The 26,102-nt window shown below is 61.6% G+C and overlaps 1 protein-coding gene across 1 annotated transcript in view; it reads right to left on the bottom strand.

The window, feature by feature from the left end:
- The window catches only part of BAHCC1 (BAH domain and coiled-coil containing 1), a 60,451-nt gene that overhangs the window by 22,689 nt on the left and 11,660 nt on the right, over positions 1-26,102 (bottom strand). Inside the window, exons 3-4 of the mRNA XM_070479714.1 lie at positions 14,057-14,236; positions 3,398-3,520 (exon numbers count right to left, since the gene is read on the bottom strand). Coding sequence (XP_070335815.1) covers positions 3,398-3,520; positions 14,057-14,236 — 303 coding nt within the window. The remainder of the gene's footprint in view (positions 1-3,397; positions 3,521-14,056; positions 14,237-26,102) is intronic.

The raw sequence follows: 26,102 nt of genomic DNA, 5'->3' as shown, positions 1-26,102 counted from the left end.
TCCAGGTGCCTCCCCACCATCACTGGCTGACCCTGACCCATTGGTACTTTTCAGGGAAGGTTTATAACTGCAGAAAACATATTAACATAAACATCACCTCTTTAACCATTTTTAAGTGTGCCGTTCAGTGGCTACTATGTTCGTGGTGTGCAACCTTCATCCCTGTCCATTTCTGGAATTTTTCATCGTCCCAATCTGAAGCTCTCTGTCCCCATTCAATACCGACTCCCCATGTCCCAGAGGTTCTGACTTATGTTCACCCCTAAGAGATGAGCACTGAAAAGAGCACAGCTCCCATAACTCTGCGGATCAGTGGAGGGAGGGTGGGAGCAGGAGGCAGTGTGTCCTCACCGGACGCAGGGGGTGAAGTCTGGGGCCGCAGGCATCTCCCCCAACCCCACACGAGCTGGAGGAGTGCAAACTGATCAGTTCTTTACAAACAGCCATCAGAACCCTAAAGGCTAAGGAGGTTGTGGGCTTAAAGTTGTATGCTTTGTCGCTCAGTTGTGTCCGACTCTTTGCGACCCCATGGACTGTAGCCCACCAGGCTCCTCTGTCCGTGGGATGTCCCCAGACAAGAATACTGGAGTGGGTTGCCATTTCTTTCTCTAGGGGCTTATAGTTGGGGGATGGCTCAGAGTGGATAGCTGTGCTGTGATGTGGCCACTACAGAGCTCAGGACACCCAGCCACGTGGAGCGTTATCTGAGGCAGCCCCTGAAAGCGGGACAGCGCACTGTCGACAGCAAAACGGATGGCCTTCAGTAGCCCCTGTAAGTGCCAAGACACCCCTGCCCGGGAGGAAGTGAGGCCCCGGCCAGACATGTGTCTGAGAATGGGCCAGGAGTGAAGGACCCAGCCCACCTACCTCCTGAAAGCTCTGAGAGGCTCCCAGCCCTTCTGCATCAGGGGCTAGGGTGATCCTTTAAGGAAGGAAGAAAGGAGAACGGTCCAGATGCCCATCCCTATCTAGTCCACACTGGGCTCTCGATGTCTCTGCAGCTCTGGCCCACCCTGCTTGAGTGGCTGGGGGGCGTACCCCCAGCTCCCTGCATGGGGTCAGCCTGGGTCCCCCCTAACCTGGGGTGCCTTGCTCTCTACCTGGGTCCCTGGCCAGCCCTACGGACACCCACTGCTCCCTAAGCTGGGGCTGGGTTACTGGGGACCTAGAGGGGCCGCCCCCCTCTACACCCAGCTGGGGTGGCGGATGGGCAGCCTGGATGGCCTGGAGCCTAGAGAGGGAACAAAAGAAACATTTGGAACTTGTAAAACTGTCCTCAGTCCTGTAAATTCCTTGTCAATTTCCTGCTAATTAAAGCAAAGGGGAAGAGGGTAGCCTGGGCTAAACCTAATTAGCTCAATTTCCAAAACCAAAGTGTTCTCGGGTGGGGCTCCGCCACAACACTGTGGAAGCTGAGGAGGCCGCCAGCGCTCCTGGAAGCCAGCGGCCCACACCCTCGAGGGGGTCCCTAGCTCTGGGTCGGATTTCTGGGGCTGGGACCACCTTCCTGCTCTTGACAAGCGCTGTCAAAACAGCAGCACACGCGGGGGCTGATGTGGGAGGTGGAGGGACTCAGGCCGCGGCCCACGCGGGGCTCTCCTCTGGGCAGCAGAGCACCTGGGCTCCAACCCCGAGGAGGCTGGCTCCCTGGGCATCCAGTGTCTGTCCGAACCCTTCATGGGGCCGGGGAGCACTCCTGGCCCCTCTGCAGGCAGGGTGTCATCCGCCCCCACCCAAGCTTGACCAGCCCTGGGCTGGGCCAAGTGAGAGTGAGGCCTTCCACAGCCTCAGCCATCCAGCCTGGACGAAGATGCCAGGTGGGCTCCAGGACACAGACACCCCAAGGTCACAGAGTGGGAGGCTGTGAGGAAACGGGGGGATGGTGGTGGGAGGGCAAGAGGACTGGCCACAGGCCCACCCCCAACCTGCCTCATGTGGTCACCGCTCTGGGGTCCCCTTCCTCCGCTGAGACCTTCAGGATTCTCTCCTCCTTAGCTGCTGCCGCTTGAAGCCTGCCGGCTACTGTGTGGGCCCCTCCCCTGCCCCCACTCAGAGCCCCGATTTTGGGGCTCCCCCTGCCCCCACTCAGAGCCCCGATTTTGGGGCTCCCTGGAGCTGGATCTGTCCTTATTTATCCTCCTCACCTGGGTGGCCCCTCTCCTTGAGCCGGATCAACCTCTCAACCTGCCCTTCTGGCACTGACCCCCACCATGAGTGTGCAGTCACCCCCTGGGAAGGTGGCCTCCGCCTCCCAGCCCCTCAGCATGAAAGCTGAACTCATTCCTCCCCTCTGAACTGCTCCTCTGCAGGTACACCCCTTCCTGCAGCCTGGGCTATAAATGGGGGTCATCTGGGGCCCCCTGGCCCTCGTGCCCCATCCAGGCCCCCCATGGGATCCCATGGTCCCATTCAAGTCCAGATCACTTGTCATCTAAACACAGTAACTAAGCCCAGCCTCCTGGGCACCACCCCTGGAAGATCTTTCTAAAACGCAGATGAAGTGTCACCCCACCCAAGAAAAATCCTGGACACGGGGCACCAAGGTCTCAGGCCTCCCCCTACACCTGTCTCATCTCTAGGTGGCTACATCTCTCATGGGCTCACTGAAGGCTGGGCCTTTATACACACATGTGTGCGTGTGCACGTGGTGTAAGCACACCCTTCTTACAGAATGCCCTCCCAACTCCACCAGCCCTATGTTTCCATCAGCAAAGCTCCAACCTCAGCGTACCCTCTCCAGCGACATCTCCTGCCCTGGGGTAGGAGTCCCTCCTCTCTCTGCTGGGGGCACACCATTGCCCCTGTCCCCTGCTGCTGCCTCCACCCCCTACCCCCCACCCCTGACCCCTCTGACCTTAAGCCCTGGTGTGGGTTGGGGGCTGGGCCTTCTGCTGTCTAGCTCAATGAGGCAAGAGGTACAGACTTCTAGGGGGCTCCCCTACCCCCACCAGGTGGTATTCTCCCCTGAGCTGCCCCTGGGAACCCTGAGCTGCTTGAGTGGGTCGGTGCAGGGGGGGTGCCACAGGGTAAGGCCAGGTGCTGAGGGAGCTGGGTGCCACTCCTTCAGGGCCACGCTTGTTTGAGATGATTCCACCTGGGTGATGAGAGCTCACGGAGCATGGCTGTGTTTTTAGCATGCTTGCCTGACCCCGGCATGCAACCAGCTGCTTGGCCGTGGTCCTGGGCCCCACACTTCATAAATTTTCTGGGGGCCTGAGAAGCAGGCCCATCCTCCTCCGGCCCCTGTACCTACAGTGTGGCCTGGAGAGAACGGTTCATCCAGGCTGGCCACCTTCACCTGGCACCCCAGAAGCCCTCAGCCCTGCCCTCCACCCCTCCAGGATTCACTGTGTCCCAGGCCCCATGCAATCCCTCACAGACCCACGCCAGCACTTGCCTTTTTGGGTTCCATAGAAACGATGTTGCCCATAGAGAACATTGCTGTTTCCATGGTGATCCAAGTGGCTCATGGGTAGGAAGGTGGATGCCAGACTCCCCGAAAATCTGGGGTATCCTGGAGCTAGAGAAGCAAGGAGACTGCAATAGAGGCGCCTCTGGGCCACAGGCTTGCACCCGCCCTGACCCCAGGGAGGTGAGAAGCCGGCGGGTGGCCCAGGAGTTACGCCCCGCAGAGCCCGCGTGCAGCCCGCCGGTGGGAAATCAACCCATCAATACATCATATTAACTCTGACTCGACTAATACCATCCCTCCGGTGTGGCACAAATTGAATTGCTGATGGGCTGGGGAGAGAGGGGAGGATGGAGGAGGGAGCCTTTGATTTCTCTCCCAGCAGCACTTAGCAGTGCGGGAGCTTCGAGGCAGGCCAACAAAAGGGGCTCTGGAGAGGTGTCTGGGGAGGAGGGAGATGTGGCGGTCACACGCAGTGGACATGGAGGCCCTCGCAGCTCAGGCCGAGAGGAGAGAGGCAAGGCCGGACACCACGTTGGCCTGTACCATCTGTAGCTGCCAGGTGAGCAAGCCACTCTGGGCTCAGTAGCCCACGCCCTGGGGCTGACTTGGTTGGGTGTGGCCAGCTTCTGCCTGGCTGGAGACCATGGGCACCGGGCTGTCCACTGGCCGGGCTTCCTCAGTGCTCTGAGATCGGCACAATGAGCTGGTCCCCAGCCACGGTGGCATCGCCCCCCAGAAGAGCTTCCTGCGTTGGTCCCCGGCCTGAGACCCTCCCTGGAGCCTCTGAGTCATGTCAAGCAGGCCCCTCTCTGTCCCTTTAAGGAGCCTGGACTGTCTTCTTGGCCTGGCCCTGCCCAGCAGAGGACCACCAACTACACCCTGGACTTCGTTCTGGCCACCTGGGACACACACCCTGCCTCCCAGAAGTGATGAAGACAGAAAGAGCGAACATTTGGCCAAGGAGGCCCCTTAGGCACTGGCACCTTGAGACCAGGCACAGCCATGGAGGCGTGTCTGTTGGATGCCCAGAGCCACCTGCAATGTGGCTCCTCACAGCTGGTCCTTCTCCACCAGGCCCAGCGGTGAGGGGGTGGGGGCGGGCGGAGGCCTGCGGCTGGGATGGCTGAGCTGGCTGGGCTGGGGTGGACAGGATGCTGTCTTGCTCCAAAATTCCTGCTTTGAGTTAATGCTCTTAACATTTTCCCCATGGAAAATGAGTCCCAGAGGAGCTGCTCTTGGGGACCCCACAGCTGTCCCAAGAGTGACGGGTTGCTGGGGGCGGCTTCCCACCTGACTTCTGAGGCGCCTGGGCTGTGACAAGGGAGCAGGAAGGAATCCCAGGGTCTCCCCGGGGAGCAGGGGCCACAGGGAGGAGGGGCTGGCGCAGGCTCCCGAGGCTGCGGGCCCCGCGGGAGGGTGGTGGGTCCCAGGGTGAGTGTTCAAGCCGGGTCATAGCTGTGCCTTGATACAAGGGGGCCGTGAGCCCCATGCCTGGGGAGCAGGGGTACCAACATCCCTCTTAGTGCATCACGACAAAGTTACAGACAAGTCTGAAGCAGGGAGCTAGCTCCGTGTGACCTGCTCATTTACTGTTTTCTAAATTCCTCTTAGGACAGAAGCCCTTTGCTGTTTCACTGGAACTCCTTGTGGCAACTCACGGCCGGAGGTTCCATGGAACACACGAGACCAATACCTTTCTAGAAGGAGAGGCTCAGAGCTGCAGGACAGGCCTCCAGGCCCCAGGTCCTCAGAGGCCCTGAGGCTGGCCTGCCTGGGTGCTGAGGCTGTTGAGATAGAGGGTGGAGGCCAGCTCAATCTCTGTGGGTGCATAGGGGTGAGCCCTGGAGCTTGCTGTGAGTATGAGGGGCCCAGGAGCAGCCCCCTGGCAAGCCTGAGGCTGGGGTGGTGAGCCGTGCCAGTGTGGGTGGGGCTGAGGAACCCAGCTAAGAGGTAGGGATGGACGAGGAGCTGTGAGAGAATGGGAACCACACAGGCATCAAACACTCTGGGATCCCCCAGGGTCAAGGCCCCCAGCCCAAAGGGTGCACTCTGCACCCTGATCCTGGTGGCCCCCTCGACATATCCACCATCCTGCCCCTAATGATGCAGGAGGATGGTCTCTGGATCAGGAGGTCTGAGGTCAAGCCGAGGTCTGAGGTCAAGCCGTGGCACCCATCCTCAAGAGGTGCTCCCTGCAGAACGTTCCCCTACCAGCCCTGTTTGGAGGTTCCCTTCAAGCAAGTGTGTTGCAAAAGCTCTGAGAAGTCCCTTGGGCATCTCCCCACCGAGGGGCTCACATCCCCAGGCCCGTGGGAGGATACAGGGGAGATGCCCACTGCCCCCCAGCCCTATCCCTCTGCAGCCCCCTAATGCCGAGGGCACGGCTGAGTCTGGGGAGCCTGGCCGCCTCGCCTGGTTTGTGAGTGGAGACACATCTGGAGCAGATGTTTCCGAGATGAAATGCAGCTCCTGGAAGACCTGACAAAAGCTGGCCGAGGCCATCGGGGGTGGGGGCAGGCCAGGGTGGGGGTGGGGGTGGGGTGGGGTGGGCAGAGGCCTGTGTGTGTACTGGGGGGAGCGGTTAAAGTGCCACAGCTGTCCCCCTTTAATTGGCTGCTGTTAAATGTTTTACGGGGCCTCGTTTTGGTAAACAGAAGTCTGTAAATTCCTCCTTCCCAGACGCCCGTTACCCAGGCACAGACACCCCTGTGACCCCTCGGGAGGTCTGGGCCTCCCGCCCACCCACCCTCGGGGGAGCCGGCCTTCAGCTGGCCGAGTGGTGGGCTCCTTCCTGCCGCACCCTTCGGGGAGCAGTGGGAGGGTGATGGCCATGCCTGTCCCTCCACTTCTGACCCTGAACTGCTGGCCAGGGATCAGGGGACAGGAATCTACGGGGGCTCCTCCCCCCATCTCCAGTCTGCATAAAGTCCCACCCTCTGGGACTCCAGAAGGGGAGTTAGGACTGGGGGAGTAAGGATGGGGAGATGGAAGAAGAAACAGAGTGGGCAAGGGCTGGAGCTGAGTGGGGTGGCCAGGGAGGGGGAGTGTGAAGAGCGGGTGGGCATCTGGGGTGGGGGGCAGAGGGAGGAAGGAGAGAAGCCCTCCCAGTTCAGCCACAGAAAGGACCCTTTCTTCTTCCCAACAAGACCCTACTCTCTGAATTGAAGAAAATAAAAAATGATTTTTTATGAATCAGAGCAGCTGTTCTGTGACCAGAAGCCAGGGCTGCTGTAGCTGGCCTGGGAAATGCCTCAGGTCCTCAAAGGGGCTTCTGCAGAGGAGAATGTGGTGGTGGTGGGCTCTGAAGAGGTCTCAGGGAGCAGAGGATGGGGGTCGGATACCCTGGAACCCAGGGCCAGAGCCCCTCAACCCTGCACTCCTTCGGGGTGGCGTGGTCCAGAATCCCCTTGTTCCCAGGCTCTCACACCCCCCCAAGGTTGGCTACTGCGATCGCCCCAGTTGACAGGTGAGCCCACGCTGTGTCCTTGGGCCCCCGCTGCCCTCGGAGCCCTGAAAGCCCCTGCTGAGTTCTAGGGAGAAGCCCTGGGCCTCGGCGAACAGCCCACTGAGATTACCCCCATTCTGGTCCCATGCTCTGAGCTGCCAGGAGACAACCCCACCCGTAATGTGAGCATTAACAGGGGACAAAAAGGTGACACCATCAGCACCTAATGGGTTCAATGATGTGGAGGCAGTCTAGAGCTGGGCAGGGGCAGCACAGACCAGATCCTTGGTCTCCTAGGACACCCAGCCCCTGCCAGCATCCCCCGGGGCCCTTGCTGGCCACATCTGGGAAGGTCAGAGGTGTTGGTGGGGAGTGTGCTAAGTGGGCTAAGGAGAGGAGCCAGCAGGCAGCCCACCCCTGGTGGGGGCTGCTCAGAGGGCAAGGTCTGAAGATGGAAGGGTGGGGACACTTTACAGGGGAAATAGGTGCCATGGGGTAGGAGGCGCCTCTTGTCACCCCACCAGAGAAGGTGCCTGGGAGGACCCCAGGCCTGCTGCAAGTCTCTCAGCTGGAGAGCAAAGAGGGGTGGCCCTGGCCCCCTACATGCACCCTCCTTGCCTGACGGGGTCAGTCCCCACCCCACCTGATGGCACCTCACCTCTCCTGGGTTTTGCTGTAGAACTTTCCCAGCAGCCTGAGGTGCCCCACCTGCCCCAGGCCAGACCCAAAGGCTGGGGAGGTGACAACACCCCCCTGCGGCCCTTGCAGGGTCCACCCTCCTAGGAGAAGACCGACTGTTGTGTCTCAGAAGGCTGACTGTCTCCTGGCCAGGTCTGGGCATGGGGTGGGGTGTGGCTTGTGACCAGCCAAGCAGCAGACCAGAGTCCCTTGTGGGGTAGGTCAGGGGACTCCCACCGCAGGGTCCATGAGACCCCCACTCCCAGGCCCACAGAGCTCAGTGCAGACCCTGCAGGCTTAGCAAACTGCCAGCGGCCTGACACACAGGGCTCTAATCACCATCATGCCACCAGGGTCCTGCCCCAGCTCCCCGCTGGCTCCCTGCACACCCATGCGGGCAAGGCCTTCCACAATAGATGCCCCCCGCCCTCCATGATGCCTTGACAAAAACATGGCCACCTCCCTGGAGGCTTGAGTTACTAGAAAGTTCTCCCCACCACTGAGCCCTGAGCTGTGGCCAGGGGCTGCCAGCAGGGTCTGACATCAAGTCCCAAAGGCAGCTCCCCACAGCATGACTGGCTGAGCCCCCAATCTATGGGACCGAGAATCACGCTTTTATACAGCTGGCCACACTGTGGGGGCAGGGCGGGCTGGTGCTCCAGAAAACCCGAGTCGAACCATCTCAACTGCCCATCTCATGGGTCAAGCCCACCCTCCAGGGCTCAGCAGAGGGGAAAAGACCCTCTGGATAGAACCCCACCAGACCACTCCACCCTCAACCGGTGTCCTGCCAACCCTGACAGGTCCCAACTTTACTCTACCCATGATAATCCCCACGTTCACCTAGCAAAGAGCCCTTGTTCCTGGAGCCCCACACACATCTATCCCTCTGAATTCTGCCACACCGACACTAACTGGGTGCTGGCTCTCTTCCTGTGACATCCTTTTCACTCAGGGTGTCAGTGGATTTCTACTGTGGTACACAAGACTACGAAACAGTAGTGACCACACTGAAAGCTGGGTTAAGAAGGATTCTGAGGCTGTGTCCACATGCAGCTTGGAAAGTGTTGCAATCGACTAGTAATGCCTGCCCTGGGCACAGGAAGGTCATTGGCAGCACATGGGGAGGACATCTGCCACCACCCTTGCTCTAGTATCTGAAGGAGGTAACTTTGCAACAGCCTCCTTCCCATGTCCTCCCTGTTCCTTGCCAAATACTCCAGTTTCCGTCCATAAGCCCCTTCAGGCTCACACTCAGCGGTCAGAACCCTTGGGAATCCAGGCTGGGCATCACAGTGCAGCTCCCAAGATCGACCACCCTGGACATTGTTGGGAGCAGCTGAGTGAGACCCCTTAATGGGCTGAAGGCGGCTTTGGAAGCTGGGCCTCTCAGGGAGTGCCCAGATCTCAGCCTCTTGCAGCTGAGGGCTGGGGCTGGGGCCTAAGGCTGGCACAAGATGATTTCTGTGCCACTGTGGCCCGTTAAAGTTGGCCCAGGCACGCACACTGACCCCTAGTCGCCCCAGGTTTGGGGCCCGGCTGCCTGGTCTGTTCCCAGGCTGAGAGGAGTGGCTCAGAGCCAGGGGAAGGTGCCAGGCTCCCACGGACACCTCTGGAACAAAAGCAGCAGGCAGCTAGCCCAGGAGCCAGGTGGTCATGGACAGTCCCGGGCTCCTAGCAAGTGCTGTGCAGGGAGGAGCTGGGTTCAGGCCGTACAGAGCTGAGATGCAGACCTTGGCAGCAGCCACTCCGGGGGAGCAGGACCTGTGGGCCAGGGAGGGCTGGGGACCAGGTCTTGCTGCAGGACTAAAACTGGGGGAGAGACAGAGTCTCAGAGCTTGGAGCTGGGAACAAACTGGCATGACCCCCCAAACACTCACAACATCCCACCCATCACCTCTGTCTGTCAGGAAGCTCAGCTGGAGAGAGCACTACGCTACCCCTGACCATACCTACTATACCCTGTCTTCCTGGGTGGATGCTCCAAGACCCCCCCCCACCCCATCCCGGGGTATCTAAGATACACATAGAGCATAGTGCTTGGGGGTCTTGGGGCCACAGGAACAGTGCAAGCCAGCCCCACACCCAGATGTGACACTGGGCCTCTCCCAACCCTGTCAGACCCAGTATAGCTCACACACATGCCAGGGTGCAAACAGCAGCCCAGGAAGGTCCTCAGACCCCCAGCACAGCAGTGGACAGTTGCTACAGGGGACATGCAAGGACAGAGGGGTCCCTGGAGGTTGGGACCCTGATGGGAAGGTGGGCGGAGGCAAAGTGCAGTGAAGGGCCAAGGTCACAGGGAGCCACAGGGTGTCCTGGCCACGCAAAGCTCCGAGAAAGCTCTGGAGGAGGTCAGAGGTCCAGATGGGACAGGGCTCCTTCTGGCTACGATGAAGCTGGCGGGAGAGGACCTGTCTGACAGGGCAGCCGTGATCCCCCATGTCTGGATCTGGGGAGTCCGGTCCCTTCCCCTACACTATCCCCAGATCACAGGGTGGTCAGCTGCCCCTACTGACCCAGCCCTGCCCTCCGGCACCAGCAGGAACAGGTGGGCAGGGTGAGGAATGCTGCCTACATGTGGGGGCATCTTTATTGCACTGGGCGGGGAGGGGAGGTGAACATCGGTGTCCTGTGCGGGCAGACTCAGAGGCCATTTTGGCCACCGAGAAAACTGAGGCCAAGAGAAGGGGCTGGAGCGGCCAGCGTCCAGGGGAGAAGGACAAGGTCCGGGGCAGGGATTTGCCTCAGAGACAGGCAAGCAGAGGGCTCCTCTCGACACGTCACCACACTGAGACGGTGACACCGGCTGGGACCTTTGGCCTCCACACAGATGTGCTCCCAGAAGCCCTGGTGAATCCTGAAGTCTTAGAGGGGACAGAGGGGACAGAAGGACAGCTGAGGGGCTCAGGGAAGCCAGGAGGGGGGTTGGGAAACAGCAGGGAGCGCCTAGTGGCTCTTGGGTGAGACCCCTGACCCACTGGAGGTGAGCCCAGCCCCGGCAGGAGAAAGAGCCTCCAGGGCGGGTGCAACTGACGAAGAGGCTGGCCAGGCTCACGGCCAGCACTGGCGCATGTGCCCGCTGTCTCCGGAGGCTCCCCCTCCAGGTGGCACAAGAGACCAGGAGTGGCCCAGGCTGTGGGAACCCGGCAGCCCCGTTCCTCCCCAGCTTAGCCCCCAGGAACAGAATCCCCTTTCATGGCCCCGTGGGTGGTCCCACCAGGCAGCCAGGGGGTGGAGGAGGGCGGGAGGGGGCCAGCCTGCTGACAATAGGGCCAGCTGTGCTGCACCCCACCCCCACCGGGACCCACCCAGGGCAGGCCGGCTGAACACTGGCTCACCCCTTTGCTTCAGGTCAGTTCCGCCGCCCACCCTGACCCTAGGCCCCGGAAGGGAAAGTCTCGTCTCTGGCGGGACCCTTCACTTGGTTGAGCCTGGGGTGGGGGGTCTGGGGGGTGGGGTAGGGTGAGAGGCCCTGGACAGACAAGCTCTGCCCCAGGCCAGATGTTCTGGGGCGGCTCCTCCGTTCTGGGGTATTAGCCCTGCACCCCAGCTGCTCCACCAGGGAAGCAGGAAGCCCTGGCCTCGGCTCTGGTGGCTGTCCCCCAGATGGTGGGTTGGGTCCACCCACGGAGAGCCGGGGGCCCTGCCTGGAGTGGAAGGGCCCATCCGCTCTCCTGGTCCCCACTGACATCCCTCCCCTACCCCCCCACCATCCTGGCATCCTTGCTCTTAAGCTAAGAACTCCTTTCGGGGCCCAGCCCTGACTATCCCCAGGCTGGAGGAGGGTAGCAAGCCGGCTTTGCCCGACACCTGTCTCTCTGCCCATCCTGGGGATGGCGAGAGGACGAGGGTGAGGCCACACTGTGGAGCAGCCCGCCCAGGCAGCCCACCCTGCCCGCCAGCCCCCACTCTCCGGCCATGTCGCGTGCCCCCCGCCCCACCTCGGCCCCCCTTCCCCCTGAACACACACGGCAGAGAAACAGGCCCCGGCACGCGGGCAGCCAGCTGGCACCCAGTCAAACTAGCAGCCAGGCACGCTGCCAGGGCAGCCAGCCAGCCAGCGCTGCCACTCGCCCCGGCCCCGCCCGCCCACCGGCCTTTACGCTGGGAGCTCACAGCGAGGCGGCCGCACCACGTGGCCTGTCAGAGCGAGGCTGCAGAGAGAGGAGGGCAGGGGAACCCCGTAGGAAGGGGGTCCCAGGCTGGGCAGCGCAACTGCAGGCAGAGAAGGGGAGACTGGGACTCAGGCCTGGGAGATGGTAGCGTCCCCAGGACAGACACACGAGCTACCCTCAGGAGGGACCTGGCAGGTTGGGGGTGCTCTCCCCAGGGGCCGCTACGCCCCTAAACTCATCTTTGGCCCCGGGTGGGCCCTGCTCTCCCCTCCACTCTGTGTTCTGGAGCCTGTGTTCCACGTGGGTGGCTCAGAGGCTTCCTCGCTTCCCCTTGTCCTGCCCCCTACTGCATTTGCCCGCGGAGCCCACCGCCTCAACATGCACACCCTCCCCCATGAGGCCGTGGGTGCACCCAGCCCAAGGAGGCGCCAGGGCTGGTTCGGGGCTGCTCCAACTGTCCTTGCCTTGGAGCAGCTGCCTTCCTGGCGTGCACGGTGGGTAAGGGGTGGGTTGGGGGGCTGGCACCCTCCCACACACTGCTCCCCCACACTAGGTTATGGGAACTGCAACTTGCCAGGTGGCTCTGGGGCTGTGGCTGCGGGTGGTGGGGTGCCCCGCAGGCCACGAGCAACTCCGCGGAGGCAGCCGTTGGCCGGGGGAAGTGAGTGTCTGGAGGCCGTTGAGGGCGCTATCTGCGGGCTGCCTCTCACCCGCCCACCCCCGCCTCCCAGGCAGCCCCCAGAGGGGCAGGACAGGGCGCCTTCTCCCTGGGCCCCAGGGCAGGTGGCACTGCCCACAAACCGCCCTTCTTGCCCACAAGGTCCTCAAGGGTGGGCCGGAGGAGCAGGGGGATATGTACCTTCTGACGCAGAGCTCTGCCATCCTGACCCTGACCAGGGATCACCGTGGCAGTCAGCCTGGCCGTGCCCACGCCCCCGTGGCCAGGTCAGGGCAGGGCAGCGGCCATGGGTTTGGTGGAAGTGGCCCTACACGGCTGCTGCGAGTATGCCCTGCCCGCCCCATGGCACTCGGCCCTCTCCTTCCCCCAACAGATGTTTTGGGAGCCAGACGCTCCCGCCAGGTCCAGGAGTTCGCCTAGCAGATGCAGAAGAGCTGGGAGGAGCAGGGGAGCAAGGGGTGCCCAGCATGGCTGGCCCAGGAAGCCCCGCTCCGGGGCCTGACACCATTGCACCAGGTGTGCCCTGGGGAGGCTGCGAAGAGGCAGGGGTGGGAAGCAGGCGGCAGAGGGATCTGGGCCAGGTGTCTGCTCTGCCCACCTGGGTCCTCAGGGCTGGCCTGGCCGCCCTTCCACCGGGGAAGGGAGCTGCTCCTTATCGCCTACCCAACATGTGCGTTCCGTACAGCGCTTAAAGCCCAGATTATTTTAACAACTGTCCCTCACTCATCACCTGTCCTGTTTGGAAAACAGCCCCTTTCTTGTTGCACAAAGAGAGGTTTCTCTCGCTCTCCAGCAGCGCTGGGCGCTAATCTCCCCGCCTGGAACGCGGGCGGCAGCGGGCGCGGTGTGTGGGTCCGCGTGCTCTGCAAACACAACGCCCGCCGCTCAGCAGTCATTGAGTTACGGCGGTGCTGGTGCCAGGAGCGCAGAGCCCTCTGTGCCCGCTGCCAACTGCAATTACCTCTCCGCGTGCCAGCCGCTGTCGGGCTTAACCCTTCCCACGCCATGGCGGCCGACTGGATACCAGCAACCTCGGGCTGGGGACACTGGGGCTAGGGTCACTGCCCACATCACGGTGCCCAGGGGCTGAGCAGACAGTGCGGAGCTGGGTGGGGGTGGTGACCTTCCCTGAGAGTGCCAAGGGGAACCTCAATATCCTAATAGGGCCTGCAGGGGCCCTCCAGCCAGCCATAAGGCCTGAGAGTGACACATATGAGGCACCTACTGTGTGTACAAGGCTGCAACCGAGGGGAAGGCAGGGGCCAGGGAGGGACTCTGTTCTAGGCCAGGCCCCCAGGGTGGCAGCCTGAGTCTGTTGACAGCTCTCTCCTCCCCTCCCCTCCCTCCCAGCTGACACATCTGGAGCCCATGCCTCTCCGAGTCTGGGAGGTGGGCGCAGGCCTGCCTGGCCAGCCCAGCTGTGTTCCACATTTTCTCAGGTCCCCCGAGCCTTCCCGGCCCCACCGCTTTTTCCCTCTCTGCCCGTCTGCTGCACATCTGGCCAGGACCACTGACTGGCGGGGCTGCCCGCCCCCACTCTGTTTCCAACCAGTTACCACCTCCCCTATGGGGGCATCCTCGACAGGGAGGCAGCCCCTTGCCCCGGTGCTTGGCATGGTTTGCCAGCCACAGCAGGAGAGCCCTTTGCTTCACCACAGGCCCTGGGCACCACAATCAGTGGCTCTAGATGCAGGGCACGGCTGGGAGCCTGGGCCCCGACTTACCTTCATGGGAGTGGGAGAACCAGATCTGGGAGGTGGCGGGGTGTGAGCCCCGGTAGGCCTGATCCGAGGGGGACGGGGTGGGGCCACTGGGGTGCGCAGAGGCTGCCGAGCCCAGGCTGCTGGTGAGGAAACTGCCCATGAAAGAGGAGGCCGGAGAGTTTCCCATCAGGCGGCTGCTGGCTGTGGACACAGTGGGCGAGAATGAGTCTGGGCAGGGGCCAGCACTAAGGAGCCCTTCCCCAGGGCTGACTCTCAGGCCCCACGTTTCCCGGGCTTTTGTCTTCAAATAGCAAAGAAGCCAAGATGGGAGAAGTTGCCCGCTCCAGCCCTGGAGGCCCTGACACCTGTTCTTGCAAAACCCTGAAGATTGGCACTTCTGCTGAGTTGTCCTCCTTCACCCCGCCCGCCACCCCCGGCAACCAGGTGCCAGGTACTGTGGGAATAAATGTCAGGGACCCAGGGTTTGAGGGAAATGTCGACCCTATGGGCAGGCCTTCACTTTGGAAGCTGACTCCCCCAGGCCTCTTAGTTGCCGGCAGACCTGCCAGGGTGCACCTCCCGAAAAGGTCTAGGGTCGGCAGGTCTCAGCAGTCTCTGTCTGCCCCCCCGCCCAGGTGGCACTAGGCTTCTGGCCTTTCACCCCCGGCGGGGTCTTCAAACTTCTCCCCAGGTCGTTGACCACCTCATCACACTGGTGTGCTCTCTATCAGGTGAGCAAGAGAAGAAACTGAGGCAGAGCAAGAGAGAACCACAGGAGGAGCCGGAGAATGGACACGCCAGGATCTGCTTTAATGTCCCCAGGGTTTCTCAGGGTCAGGCCCTCACCGGTAGCACTGAGACGCAGTCAGCCACTTATGTTTCAGGATATTCGGCATTTCGCCTAGCAGCTAGCCTCCATGGCCTGCCTACCTGCACCCTGACACTGTGTCCCCCCCTTTGCCCTGTCCAGTGGCCATGGCCAGGCTGATTGGGTCTCTCCAGGTTACCATGGCAACCAGTGGATTGCCTAGGAATGATGTCCACAGTGCACTCTGCGCAGTGCAGCCCCCAGTGCCAGGTGGGTGGTCTGGGCTGCACAGTTCAGCCCCTACCCCAGCAGGGCCCCCTGGCACCTTGTCACCTCCATTCCATGGGCAGTGAGCCTGGCTTGGGACCATCCCAGGGGATGCGGAACAAGGTTCTGGGGGCTCACCATCCCATTAGGCTGAATGCAGCAGACTGGAAGGGTTTGCAAGGGTTCTGGGGGCTCCAGGAGGCTGCAGGCCCGGCCCAAGGTGAGTCAGGGCAGCTGTTTCCCTACCCAGGAGGCAGGGGGAATTTGCAAATTTGTGATGCCTCATCCAGCCTGGCTTGGCCCTGGGAGCTTCCCAGACATGAGGTGACTCAGCAGAGAGGCGGCAAGGCCCTGGAGCAGGGGAGAGGGAGGGGCTGCCCCACCGGGACCCTGGCAGCTCCGCTTCACTTCCCTTCACTCCCATTTGAGGATGAGACTCGTGGATGAGAAAGGCCTTCCCCAGGAACCGGCCTCAGCCGAAGGGTCTGTGAGTGCTGGCCGGATGCTAGGGTGTGAGCTGACCTCTGAGGTGGGTATCAGGCCAAAGGAAGACCCTGAAAGGACCAGAGGACCCAGGGGTAGGGGGCGAAGGTGTCCAAGAGCCAGGGACTTCCCAGACCGCAGGGCTGGGAGTGCCATGGGCCCCGGCCAGACCACAGGCACGTCCAGCCAGGGGAGGAGACTCTGGGCTGGGAAGGGAAGTACTGGCCTCCCGGGCGGGCGGGCAGAGCAGGCAGGAGATGGAGGGCGGTTCCTGCTGGGCTCCAGGGACCCTGGGGGGGGCCATGCTTGTGGGATGAGTGAGGCCTCTTCCTGCCTCGCCCAGGCCCACCCCATGTCCCCCAGGCCTTCCCACCCCCGCACCCTCCCAGGGAAGTCCCTCCGCCCTGCTCTTCCTGGGGACAGTGGGAAGCAACCAAGTCCAGAAGTTGGTCTGGATAAAGGATTTCTCTGGGAGCTCGGCCTGAGAACCTTGAGTTCTCCCACAGCCCGGCGGGCGGGGGTGGTGGGCGGGCCTGAGGCTGGGCGGGAGGAGTGGCCTGGCATCCCATAGGGCCCCTCCGGTCCGGATGCAGGGAAACTGAGGCTCAGAGGTGGCCCCCTTCACAGGGTCTCCCGCACCCCAGCATCCTGCATGGGCAGCAGGCCACTTCTGTAGACCCACTACCCACACCCCCAGGGACCACCCACCAGGGGCAGGTGGGGAGCATCCCTGAGGCCCAGAGGGGGTTGTCTTCTAAGCTGGAACTGGGGTGGGGGTGAGGGAAACGTGGGACTTCCTGTCCCCCTCCCCCAGAAGACTGGTCCTGGCCCTGGCTGGGCACTCTTAAGGGTGCCTGTTTTGACACCATCCCAGAAAGGGGTGTCCCACTGCGTGGAAGCTTTGGAGGGGAGCGGCACTGCAGCTCAGCAGCCCCGGTCCCAGCTCCACAGGGCAGGGGACACACCGACAGGCTGAGCTTCCTGCTGTGTGCCCACCTTGCGCCAAGCCAGCCAGTCTCCCAACTTGGGGGACCCTCTTGGAGCCTTTCCTGAGTCTATAAGGAAGGAACCCCTGCTCCTGAGTGTGGGAAGTGAGTGGCTGGGACGGCACTCCAGTCTTGCCCTTTGACCTCGGTCCGGGGCTCCCCAGGGTGCTCCTTTGCTCCAAGCCTTTTGGGGATGCCCCTGCTGCTCCATCTTCCCCAGCCTCGTGGGAGGTTTGTGGCCCCAGTGTCTGGCCTCAGGCTGGACCATTTATCTCGGGGGCGGGGGTGTCTTTTCCCTCCTTATTCCTTTCACGTTGAAAACAGAAGAGCTTTATCACATGACTGTTATGTCTTTATATCTTCACTGTAAGACATTCAAATGACAGATACAACAAGGAAGGAAACAGAGGTCACAGGGACCCCACTGCTCTGGGGCACAGCCACACACATTCCAGGGACCACTTTCCGGGCACTCGCCCTGTGGGCCACCTGCGGATTCCCAGGTGTCCTCTCCTAAGGCCCCAGCCTACAGCAGCAGGTCCTACCACGGGCTCTCATACCCCCTGACCGGCAGGCCAGCCCTGGGGGATGGGCGCTGGGCAGCTGCAAAGCCAACTCCCCTGACGGGCCCCCCAGCCAGGACCCTGCTCAGTTGGTGGGTTCCATGAGCCTTGTTCCAAAAGGGTCAGTCTCCTCCCGCCATCCTGCGCTAGAAGTCTGCAAGCTGCCGCAGGTCCTACAGGCTTTGCCAGGTGGGCACTGCCATGGTGGGTGTCGGGGAGGGGATGGCTGGCACCCAGAGCCTCCCCCATCCCATCTGACCCCTGACCCTCAGACAGAGCATCCATGCTCCCGAGTCACTTCCACCTCCAAGGACTTCGGCCATGGCCCCGTGCCCAGCCAGCAGAGGCATGGGCAGACCTGGCTGCCACCTCCCAGCCCCCGCCCGCTGACCAGTAGCCAGTCCCAGACAGAGACTGAGCAGAGGCGGCCTGGGCCCCGGCCAGGGCTGGAGCTGCGTGGCCAAGTCTGGCCGGGAACTGGGCTGGAGACTTCTTTCCTCTTGGCAAGGTCCTTGCCCACGGAGTGTTGTGGTTAGCAACCAGGGAGGGGACAGTGGGAGCCCCGAGCAGCAGGAAGGGCCAGAGGGGCTTTCGGCTCAGAGCGCCCCCCCCTCCCCCGGGGGCTGGGAGCCCTGAGCCTGGCACTGTCTGCCCTAGCCCTTCTCACAGCCTTGTATTAACTCAGGTCACCATGATCCCAGGTGGCGGGCCCACCATGGGACTGACAAAGGAATGGGCATCATCACTGTCGGCCCTGCAGCCTCTGGGGTTTGGATGTGGCCTGTCTAGGGAGCATGGTCACGGTGGCCAGTGCCGTGTCCTCTAGGGGCTCGCAGCAGAGCCACCTGGCCAAGCTGAACATCATCACAGGACAGAGACCTGAAAAGGGCCACTGAGGCAGACGGTACTATAACCACACACCAGCCCCCAGCCCGCTGTCCCCACTGCCCGGCCAGCCCAGGCCAAGGTCTGCAGCCCCAGACACAGCGCTCCAGCCCCGACTCCAGCGCCACCTCAGCTCTGCCTGGGACACCACGGAGGCCTGGCCCGGGTGCCGGGCTGGCTGAGAAAACCGCTCCGGAAGCCAGAATGCCCGGGAGGGCTGGTTGACACCCCCCACTCCCTGCCATGGCCCAGTTCCTCAGGCCCGGCCCTCACTCCCGGAGGCCTACTCGTTCCCACGCCCTGAGGCCCAGACAACCCAACCTGGACCGGGAGACAGGCCATACCTGGGCCCAGGCCGTGTGGCGACTTCCAGCTGCCCCAGCTGGACAGGGCTGGGCTGGAATCCCCTGACTGCCTAGCCTGCGCTCACAGGGCCATTCTGTGCTGGCCGTGTTCGAGGCTGCCCCACGTGCCCCCAGGCGAAACCAGGGGGCGGGGGCCTTCCTCTGCCAGCCTGTTTGCCAGGCTGCAGCCAAGACGTTCAACAGAAGTTGGGCAGGCCAGAGGGGTGCTGAGGGGGTCCCTGCCGTGGAGTCCAGGGCTGCTCCAAGGAGCTTCCAGTCCAGGGAGTGTCTGACGGGCAGCAAAGTCAGCAGAGCGCAAAGGGCTGGCGCTCCGGAGGCTGGCCCTGGGGGACTAGACGCCTAGGGCCTGCCCACCTCCTCTGCCTCCAGTCTCTACCTCCCCGTCAGCCAGGCTGACGGGGGGACAGACAGAGAAGGGTTTGGGAGAGCCCGGGAGCAGGAGTGGGAGCATGGAGTACAGCAGCAGGAGCATTTGTTTTGACTTAAGCGAGCTACCTTTTCTGGAAACGGTGAAATGGGTTGTAAAAAAGCACATACACAAAAGACCTCCCTGTGATGGCTGGCAGCCGCTCCTGAGAGTCAAGCCCTTTCCGGCTCCCCTGCCGCTGCTGGAGGCCCAGCTGATGGGCCGCTGGAACAAGGCTCCCCAGGGGTGCTGTGTCTGGCGGCTGCACCCGCCCGCTGCCCAGAACCGCTCCCGCCCTGCTACTCACACCTGCTCAAGGCACCCCACCCCCACCCCAGCCCCCGGCAGAGACTGCCTGGGCGCTGGGGACATCCAGCTCCCCTGGGGCCATCCCTGGGTTCTCCCCCAGGACCTCAGGGGCAGCTGAGACACTGCCGTGACGGGTGGCCTGCCTGGGAGGCCAAAGTGCCCCTCGGGTACTAGGCCAGGGCCCCCCCACCCCGAGAGAGCCGACTGGAAAGGAGGCGGCAGGAAGGGTAACAGCCCACCACGTGGACTGTTCACATTCCTCTCATTCCAGGAGAGGGAAGGGGAGGGCAGATGTCCATCCCGGGTGTCCGCGTGGACAGAGGTGGAGAGACCTCGGTCCAGCCTGCCTGCAGGCGGATGGGTGTCCATCTGTCTGGCCACCCAGGAGAAGAAAGCGGGGAGAAAGACAGGCCTGGGGATACCAGGCCCAGGTGGGAGGGGCTGCTCTGGACTGACCCACAGGAACCCCAAAGCGGGTAGAGCAGGGGCTGGGCCGTAGAGGCTACCCTGCACTGCCGGCCACCAGACCTGCTCTGGATGCACACGCGTTTGCGGGCTCAATTCCTGATGCCATCAGGGACACTCCCTGCTGGGCTGGAACCCACCAGTGGCCCAGGCACGAGATAATATGTATGCGTGTGTGTGTGTGTGTGTGTGTGTGTGTGTGTGCGCGCGCGCGCGCGCATGTGGGCACTCAGGGGTGTGTCTGGGTGTGTGTGCATGGCTGAGAGTGCATACAGGCAATGGTCACGCACACAGGCTACAGATGTGCATGGAAGTCTGGGGCCAGGGCTCTGAGTGTGCGCTCAGGATGCGGGTATAAGTGCCTGGCTCTGAGTGTGTGCAAGGTGGTGACTTGTTTGCATGTGAGGGACTCACACACAGGCTGGGCCAGCCCTCAGGGACGCTGCTCCCAGGGTCACACCTCCATCAAACCGGTCTCCTTACTGGCCCAGACTCTGAAAAAGGCTCCTGGCCCTGCTTTTGGCCATCCTCTGCTGCCCCACCCCGAGTCCCTGAGGATGCCATCCAATAACCCCAGCTGCCGTCCACAGCCGAGATGATGCAGGGACCAGAGAAGGAGGCGAGACAGGCCTAGGGAGGGAGGGAGGAAGGAAGGACAGGAGAGAAGGAAGAGGCTGGAGGCAGGAAGAGAGACAGCTGCAGTGGTGGGAGAGGGGTTGCTGGTGGGAGGCGGCATGTGGGGGCCAGCAGTGGGGACAGAAGGCAAGCCTCCGCCAGCCCCGCCCTGAGATGTGGGGGCAGCCCCAGTGAGGGGTGTCTGCCCAGAACACGCAGGCGTCACATGGGAGGCCCCTCTCCGCTGGCCCAGGAGAACCTTCCAGAAGACCCGCTTGGCCCAAAGGCAGTGTCTCTCAGGCCATAATAGGAAAACTCTGTGGTTGCTGAGCCACCAGGCCCACAAGTGTAGAGGCAATGATGACAGGGGACAGGCCCAACCACCAACAGCCCAGAACTAATAAAAGAAAAGGAAAACCGGATATAAGTCTGGTTCTTATTAAAAGGGTAAATTTAGCTTTTTGGCTGGAGGGGGAGGGGGGCGGCCAACACTCCCCCCTGGGGCCGCCCTCGGACTCTGGCCGAGAGAGTGATTCAGAGGGTTGCTCCCCCTCCTCCTGTTCTTCGCACCTTCTGGGGTCTCCGCCTCCATTCCCTCTCACACCCTCCCTGGCAAGCGGCCAGCACTCCCCCTCCAGGACACCTCTGAAGGCCGGGGGGGGGGGGGGGCATGGGGGGGTGACCAGCACCACCCGCTCCAAACCCCGCCAGCCAGAGAAGGAGCCTCAGCCAAAGCATCACACCATGTTGAAATAAGCCAGTTGCAATGAGACGAATGCCCTAGGGCCTGTAGTCCAGTGTGGACATCGGGGTGCACACACCCCCCCAGAGCCCCTGGACAGGGTCAGAGGGGCCCACCCTGTTCTCCTACACTCCATCTGCTGGACCCAGGCACTCAGCACCTCAAGCTGGTCTGGGACACCCCTCTGTCTCAGCTGTGAGCAGGCAGGGGAAGTGGGGAGCAGATGGCAGGGTTGGGGGCGGGGCTGTGCCTCTCCAGGCAGAGACCTCCAGGGAGCCCACATTCTCAAATTTCTGACCAGCCACCCTCTGCAGCCCATTCCTGTCCTCTGAGGCTCTCAGTAGACCTGGCCTCCCCACCCGACTAGAACGTCCGTGACCAGAAGCAAGGAAGGGCCTGGCACTGGGGCTGCTCCTGGCTCCTGGCAGGAGGAGCAATGGACGGGGGGCAGCTCACTGGGGAGTGGGATCCCCCACAATGCGTTCCTGGGGGCAGCGCTGCCCGCCCCACATGAGAAGGGAGATGGGGCAGGGGGCAGGGTGCACCCAGGGCTCCATATCCTTATAGCTTCTTCTAACAGAGCTGCTCTGACAAACCACCCCACTCCCTTCAAAGTACAGAGAGAAAGTATTTTAATTTCCAAAGACGGTGAGTATAAGTAGAGAGAAAAACCTCAATTCTCTGATGTGCAAACTACAATATTTCTGGGAATTGTCGAAATGAGCAGGGCAAGGAGAGCTGTTTCTGGGGTGGAGAAGGGTACCCCACTGATCCAAGGGTCCTATATAGGGATAGAGTGCCAGCCAGCCCTGGGGAGCCGGTAGGGGAAACAGGCTCAGGGTAGTTCCGCAGGAGCTCCCAACGGAGAGAAGACCCCCGGCACACGCAGCTAGCTCACAGCCTGTACACCCAGCCCTACACTCCCCCAGCCCCACTGCAGGGCGTGCCTGGGCAGCAGGTGGGGGTGGGGGGGTCAGGCAGAGAACCAGCCCTGGATCTCCAGCCCAGAAGCCTGTGCTCCCATCTCCCGATATGACCACAGGGCAAGCAAGTTGGCTTGCTGAGTCTCCACCACCTGGATCCCACCTGCTTCAGGGGCAGGGGGCAGCAGGGAACTCAGCCCTGAGCCTGAGGACTGACTTCCTTGCCTGATTCACACCCTGGGCTTGAAGCAAGTGTCATTGGCAAAGGCTCTGCTGCCAGAGCAGAGGAGGGGGCTCTGTGCTGGGCTGCCCGAGTGAGACAAGGTCTCCAAAGGGTACCCTTCACCCCAGTCTAGAGACCACAAGATGCACCTTGACACTCCCAGCCATGTAGTTCAGCATTGGGTACCCGGGCCAGCTGCCCACTCCCCAGGAGGGCCCAGGGCATGGTGGGGCTGCCCTGAATCTCCATTGGTTCCAGGTAGTCCAGGGCGAGTGCCCAGGGAAGCTTAGGGTACCTGCTGACCTTGCTAGGGCAGGCAGCTGATGTGGGAATGTGAGAAGAAAGTGCTGCCTAAACTGGACAGCATGAACGTCCTTGTCACCCAAGCCACAGACTGGGTTCGGAGTTCCGGCCAGAGAACGAAGTTCTAATCCAGCTCAATCGTTAGACAGTCACTGAGTGGCCGCGGTGTGCAGAGTCACCCATCCTAAGCCTGGCATCCAAGGAAGTCGCAGGCTGCCCAGGCATCTGGGCCTTCAACAATGGCCCTCGGGCCTCTCGGTGACCCACACTGGCCTCATGGCTGCTTGGGACCATCTCACTGGCCTGTATCTTGGAGCAGACTTTTGACAGGTAGAAAGACGCTGCTCCTTGCGTGCACCTTCCAACTTTTCTTGATTTTACCTGTATTCACGCTTGTTAAGGGCTTTTTAAGAGTTCACCTAAAGATGCATTACATTTTAATTGAGCTTTAATTTTAATATTAATTTAAAACAAATTAAAAGCTTATTTTTAGGAGACCCAAAGGGATGCAAAATGTCTTGAAAAAGGGACTGGCTTCAGAAGGCAAACTGCCCTCAAGTGACCCGCTGGCCAGGCATGTGGCAGGTCAGCTGGACAGGGCAGCTGCCCCATCGGGCAGACTGGCAAGTCCTGGGGGACCTCAGGTCCGGCTCCTTCACCTGCATCCTGTGCAGGCCGAGGACCGTGCCCACGGGCCAGGGACAGAGGGATCTGGCGGCACCCTTCCGCGTGGTGCTGCCGAGGCCAGGAGGTGCTGCGGGCAATAGCCTGGTCCTGTCCTCACTGCATCCGTGTCCGAGCCTGGGTCCTGAATCCTGCCTGCCAGCCGCCAGGACCCTATATGGGGTGATGAGAGGAGGCGTCAGGGCCGGTACCCCACAGAGTGAGAGCTGCCTGGGCAAGGAGAAGCGACCAGGATCTGGAGCAGCAGGGCCTGTGGGAAAGAGCCTCCAGGAGACATGCAGGCAGCGGATCCCACTAACTGCCACCAGCCCCAAGCAGCCACGCCCTGCTGCCAGGCTGGGCGCTGAGGCTGAGAACCTGGAGCAGCTCCTAGGCCTCCTGGCGCATAAGTGCTGTGAGACAGAGTGGTGCAGCGTGGGGGCCCCACCTGGCGATACAACGCTCTGGTGCCCACAGTCCCTCGCTGCCACACCTGCCGGCCAGGGAAGCACAGGGAGCAGAGGGTGAGGGGCCACAGCCTTGCTCCCTCATGTCTCCTGAGCCCTTATTTTTCTTTTGTTGGTTGACCCCCCAGTTCTTGTCTACTCAGTCACCCAAACAGCCACCGTAGAGGGGAGGGGAGGGGGCAGCTCTCCCCAGCATGTGTCCTTCCTGACCCCCCAGGCCTTAGGGCCCAGGTGAGGCCACTGGCTTCTACCCTCTGCTCTATCGTAGATGCCCCATCACACACAGAATCTCCTGTGGATGGTGAGACAGCCAAGTGCAGAGGGTGCCGGGGGCCGGTCAAGAGACAGACAGGTAATGGCCCTACCCGGTGCCCAGCTTTTGCTCCATCAGGTCCCTCCTTTGCTGCAGCAGGACGGGGCAGGGGAGTCTCTGCAGGGACGGGCCCCTTCCTGAGCCTTGTTCCGTCCCCACCGGCCCCTTCTGTCCACAGCCCAACCGCACACGTGCACCCAGGGGCCAGCCCGGGTGCCATACAGGTGACGCCGGGCTGTACTGCCCAGTGGACCACTCCGTGCCACGCTCTTGCCCCCTGCCACCGAGTATGGTGCTAAGAAGGAGGGGACTGCCCTTTCTGCCAATCTGTTTGGCTCTGAGAACTTTTTAAGACACAGTCTGGGAGCTTCTGCAGATGACGCTTCTGGAAGGTGAGGAGAGGCTGATCTGGTCCCTGCGAGGTGGCCACGCAGGCTGGAGACACTGCCAGCGTGACTGTCTCCATGTGTGGTCAGGTATGGGGCGGTTTTCAGTGTAGAGACCAGGGCCAATGCAGCCCCTGTGTTTCCTGCCCTTCTTTTCCAAACGAGGTTCTCCCAGAGCGTTATCTTCTCGATTTTCCAGTGTGGTGGCACACTGGTAGGAGAAAACCTAACAGCACTCTCTCCATGTCTAAAGGCAGGTGTGTGCTTTGCCTGTGTGCACAGACACGCGTACCCCCTCTCACCCCAGCCGTCCTGCAGGGAGGGAGGCCTGTGACGGCCAGGCCCAGCTCCGGGGGAACAGAGGGACGGAAGGCAGAGACACCCTGACTCGGGACCCTGCCGTCCCTCAAGGAAGGTGGCTCCGTGTGGAGGAGGACCAGGCTGCAGCAAGGCCTGGAGAGAGAGACTGCCAAGGGCGGTTAGGGCCAGAGGTCACGGGGATCTGCGCCTTGGTGACTGTGGGGGCTGCCCAGGTGGGAAGATTCCAAGAGGGGCAGGAGAACGGGGCAGAGAAGGTACTTGAGGCAGCAAAGAGGGGCGCACAGGTGGCCGGAGCCTGTTGGTGGCTGGGCATAGATGCTGAGTACTGGGAATGCTTGGAGACAGTGGAATGACTGTGGGAGCTGACCTAAGGTGTGCAGGGGATGCTTGGGGAAGGGAGACCTGGAGGGAAAGAGAAGCAAGGCTGAAGACTCAGATAGGCTTGGGACTGACTTGCAGGTCGGGGCGGGGCAGGGCAGGGAAGCTGACCAGCACCTCCTAGAGGAAATGGGCATGGGCTCAACAGAGACATGACTTTGTCAAAGCTATGGTTTTTCCAGGAGTCATGTATGGATGTGAGAGTTGGACTATAAAGAAGGCTGAGCGCCGAAGAACTGATGCTTTTGAACTGTGGTGTTGGAGAAGATTCTTGAGAGTCCCCTGAACTGCAAGGAGATCCAACCAGTCGATCCTAAAGGAAATCAGTCCTGAATATTCACTGGAAGGACTGATGAAGCTGAAACTGCAATATGTCGGCCACCTGATGTGAAGAACTGACTCACTGGAAAAGACTGATGCTGGGAAAGATTGAAGGCGGGAGGAGAAGGGGACGATGGAGGATGAGATGGTGGGATGGCATCACCGATTCAACGGACATGAGTTTGAGCAAACTCTGGGAGTTGGTGATGCACAGGGAAGCCTGGCATGCTGCAGTCCATGGGGTGGCAAAGAATCGGACACAACTGAGAGACTGAACTGAACTGAACAGCTTCACTGGAAGAAGCCTGGGGCAGGTGCTGGGAAAGGACCAGCTCCAGTTCAGTGGAAAGCAGAAGATGGGTTCCATGGTGACAGGGAAGGAGGGGGCTGAAACAGGGGCAGGCAGCTCACCAGCATCAAGCCTGGCCTGTCAGGCTCTGAGTCTGCCATCTAAGGTCACTGGGGACCTTTAGGCTCCACCTCCGGCAGCTGGCCAGGAGCTGCAGGATGGAGCAGGAGGTGGGAAGTGGAGACAGACCAGAACACACATTCTGATCACTGGGCCCACTGGCTCTCCCCCAGGCCAACTGGGATGTGATTCCTTGAAGGCCCATTGTGTCTGTGAGTGAGTGTGTGTGTATGAGTGTGAGCACGTGTGAGTGTAAGGACATGCCTCAGGGTGAGAGCACACGTGAGCAGGTGTGATGCATGTCCATGCATGTGTGAGCTCAGCCAGTTAACGTGCTGGCGAGCCTGTGGGGACAATGACAGGGTATATGCCTCTGCCCCCAAAGGGTACACAAGCAGGGCCAGGCAGCAAGGCTGGTGCTAAGCTGGAGCCTGTCACACGGAGCTGCCCTGAGAAGCTGGTGGAC

This window comes from Odocoileus virginianus, chromosome 17, assembly GCF_023699985.2.
Source record: "Odocoileus virginianus isolate 20LAN1187 ecotype Illinois chromosome 17, Ovbor_1.2, whole genome shotgun sequence".
NCBI lineage: Eukaryota > Metazoa > Chordata > Mammalia > Artiodactyla > Cervidae > Odocoileus > Odocoileus virginianus.
This window is presented reverse-complemented; position numbering and strand designations above follow the sequence as displayed.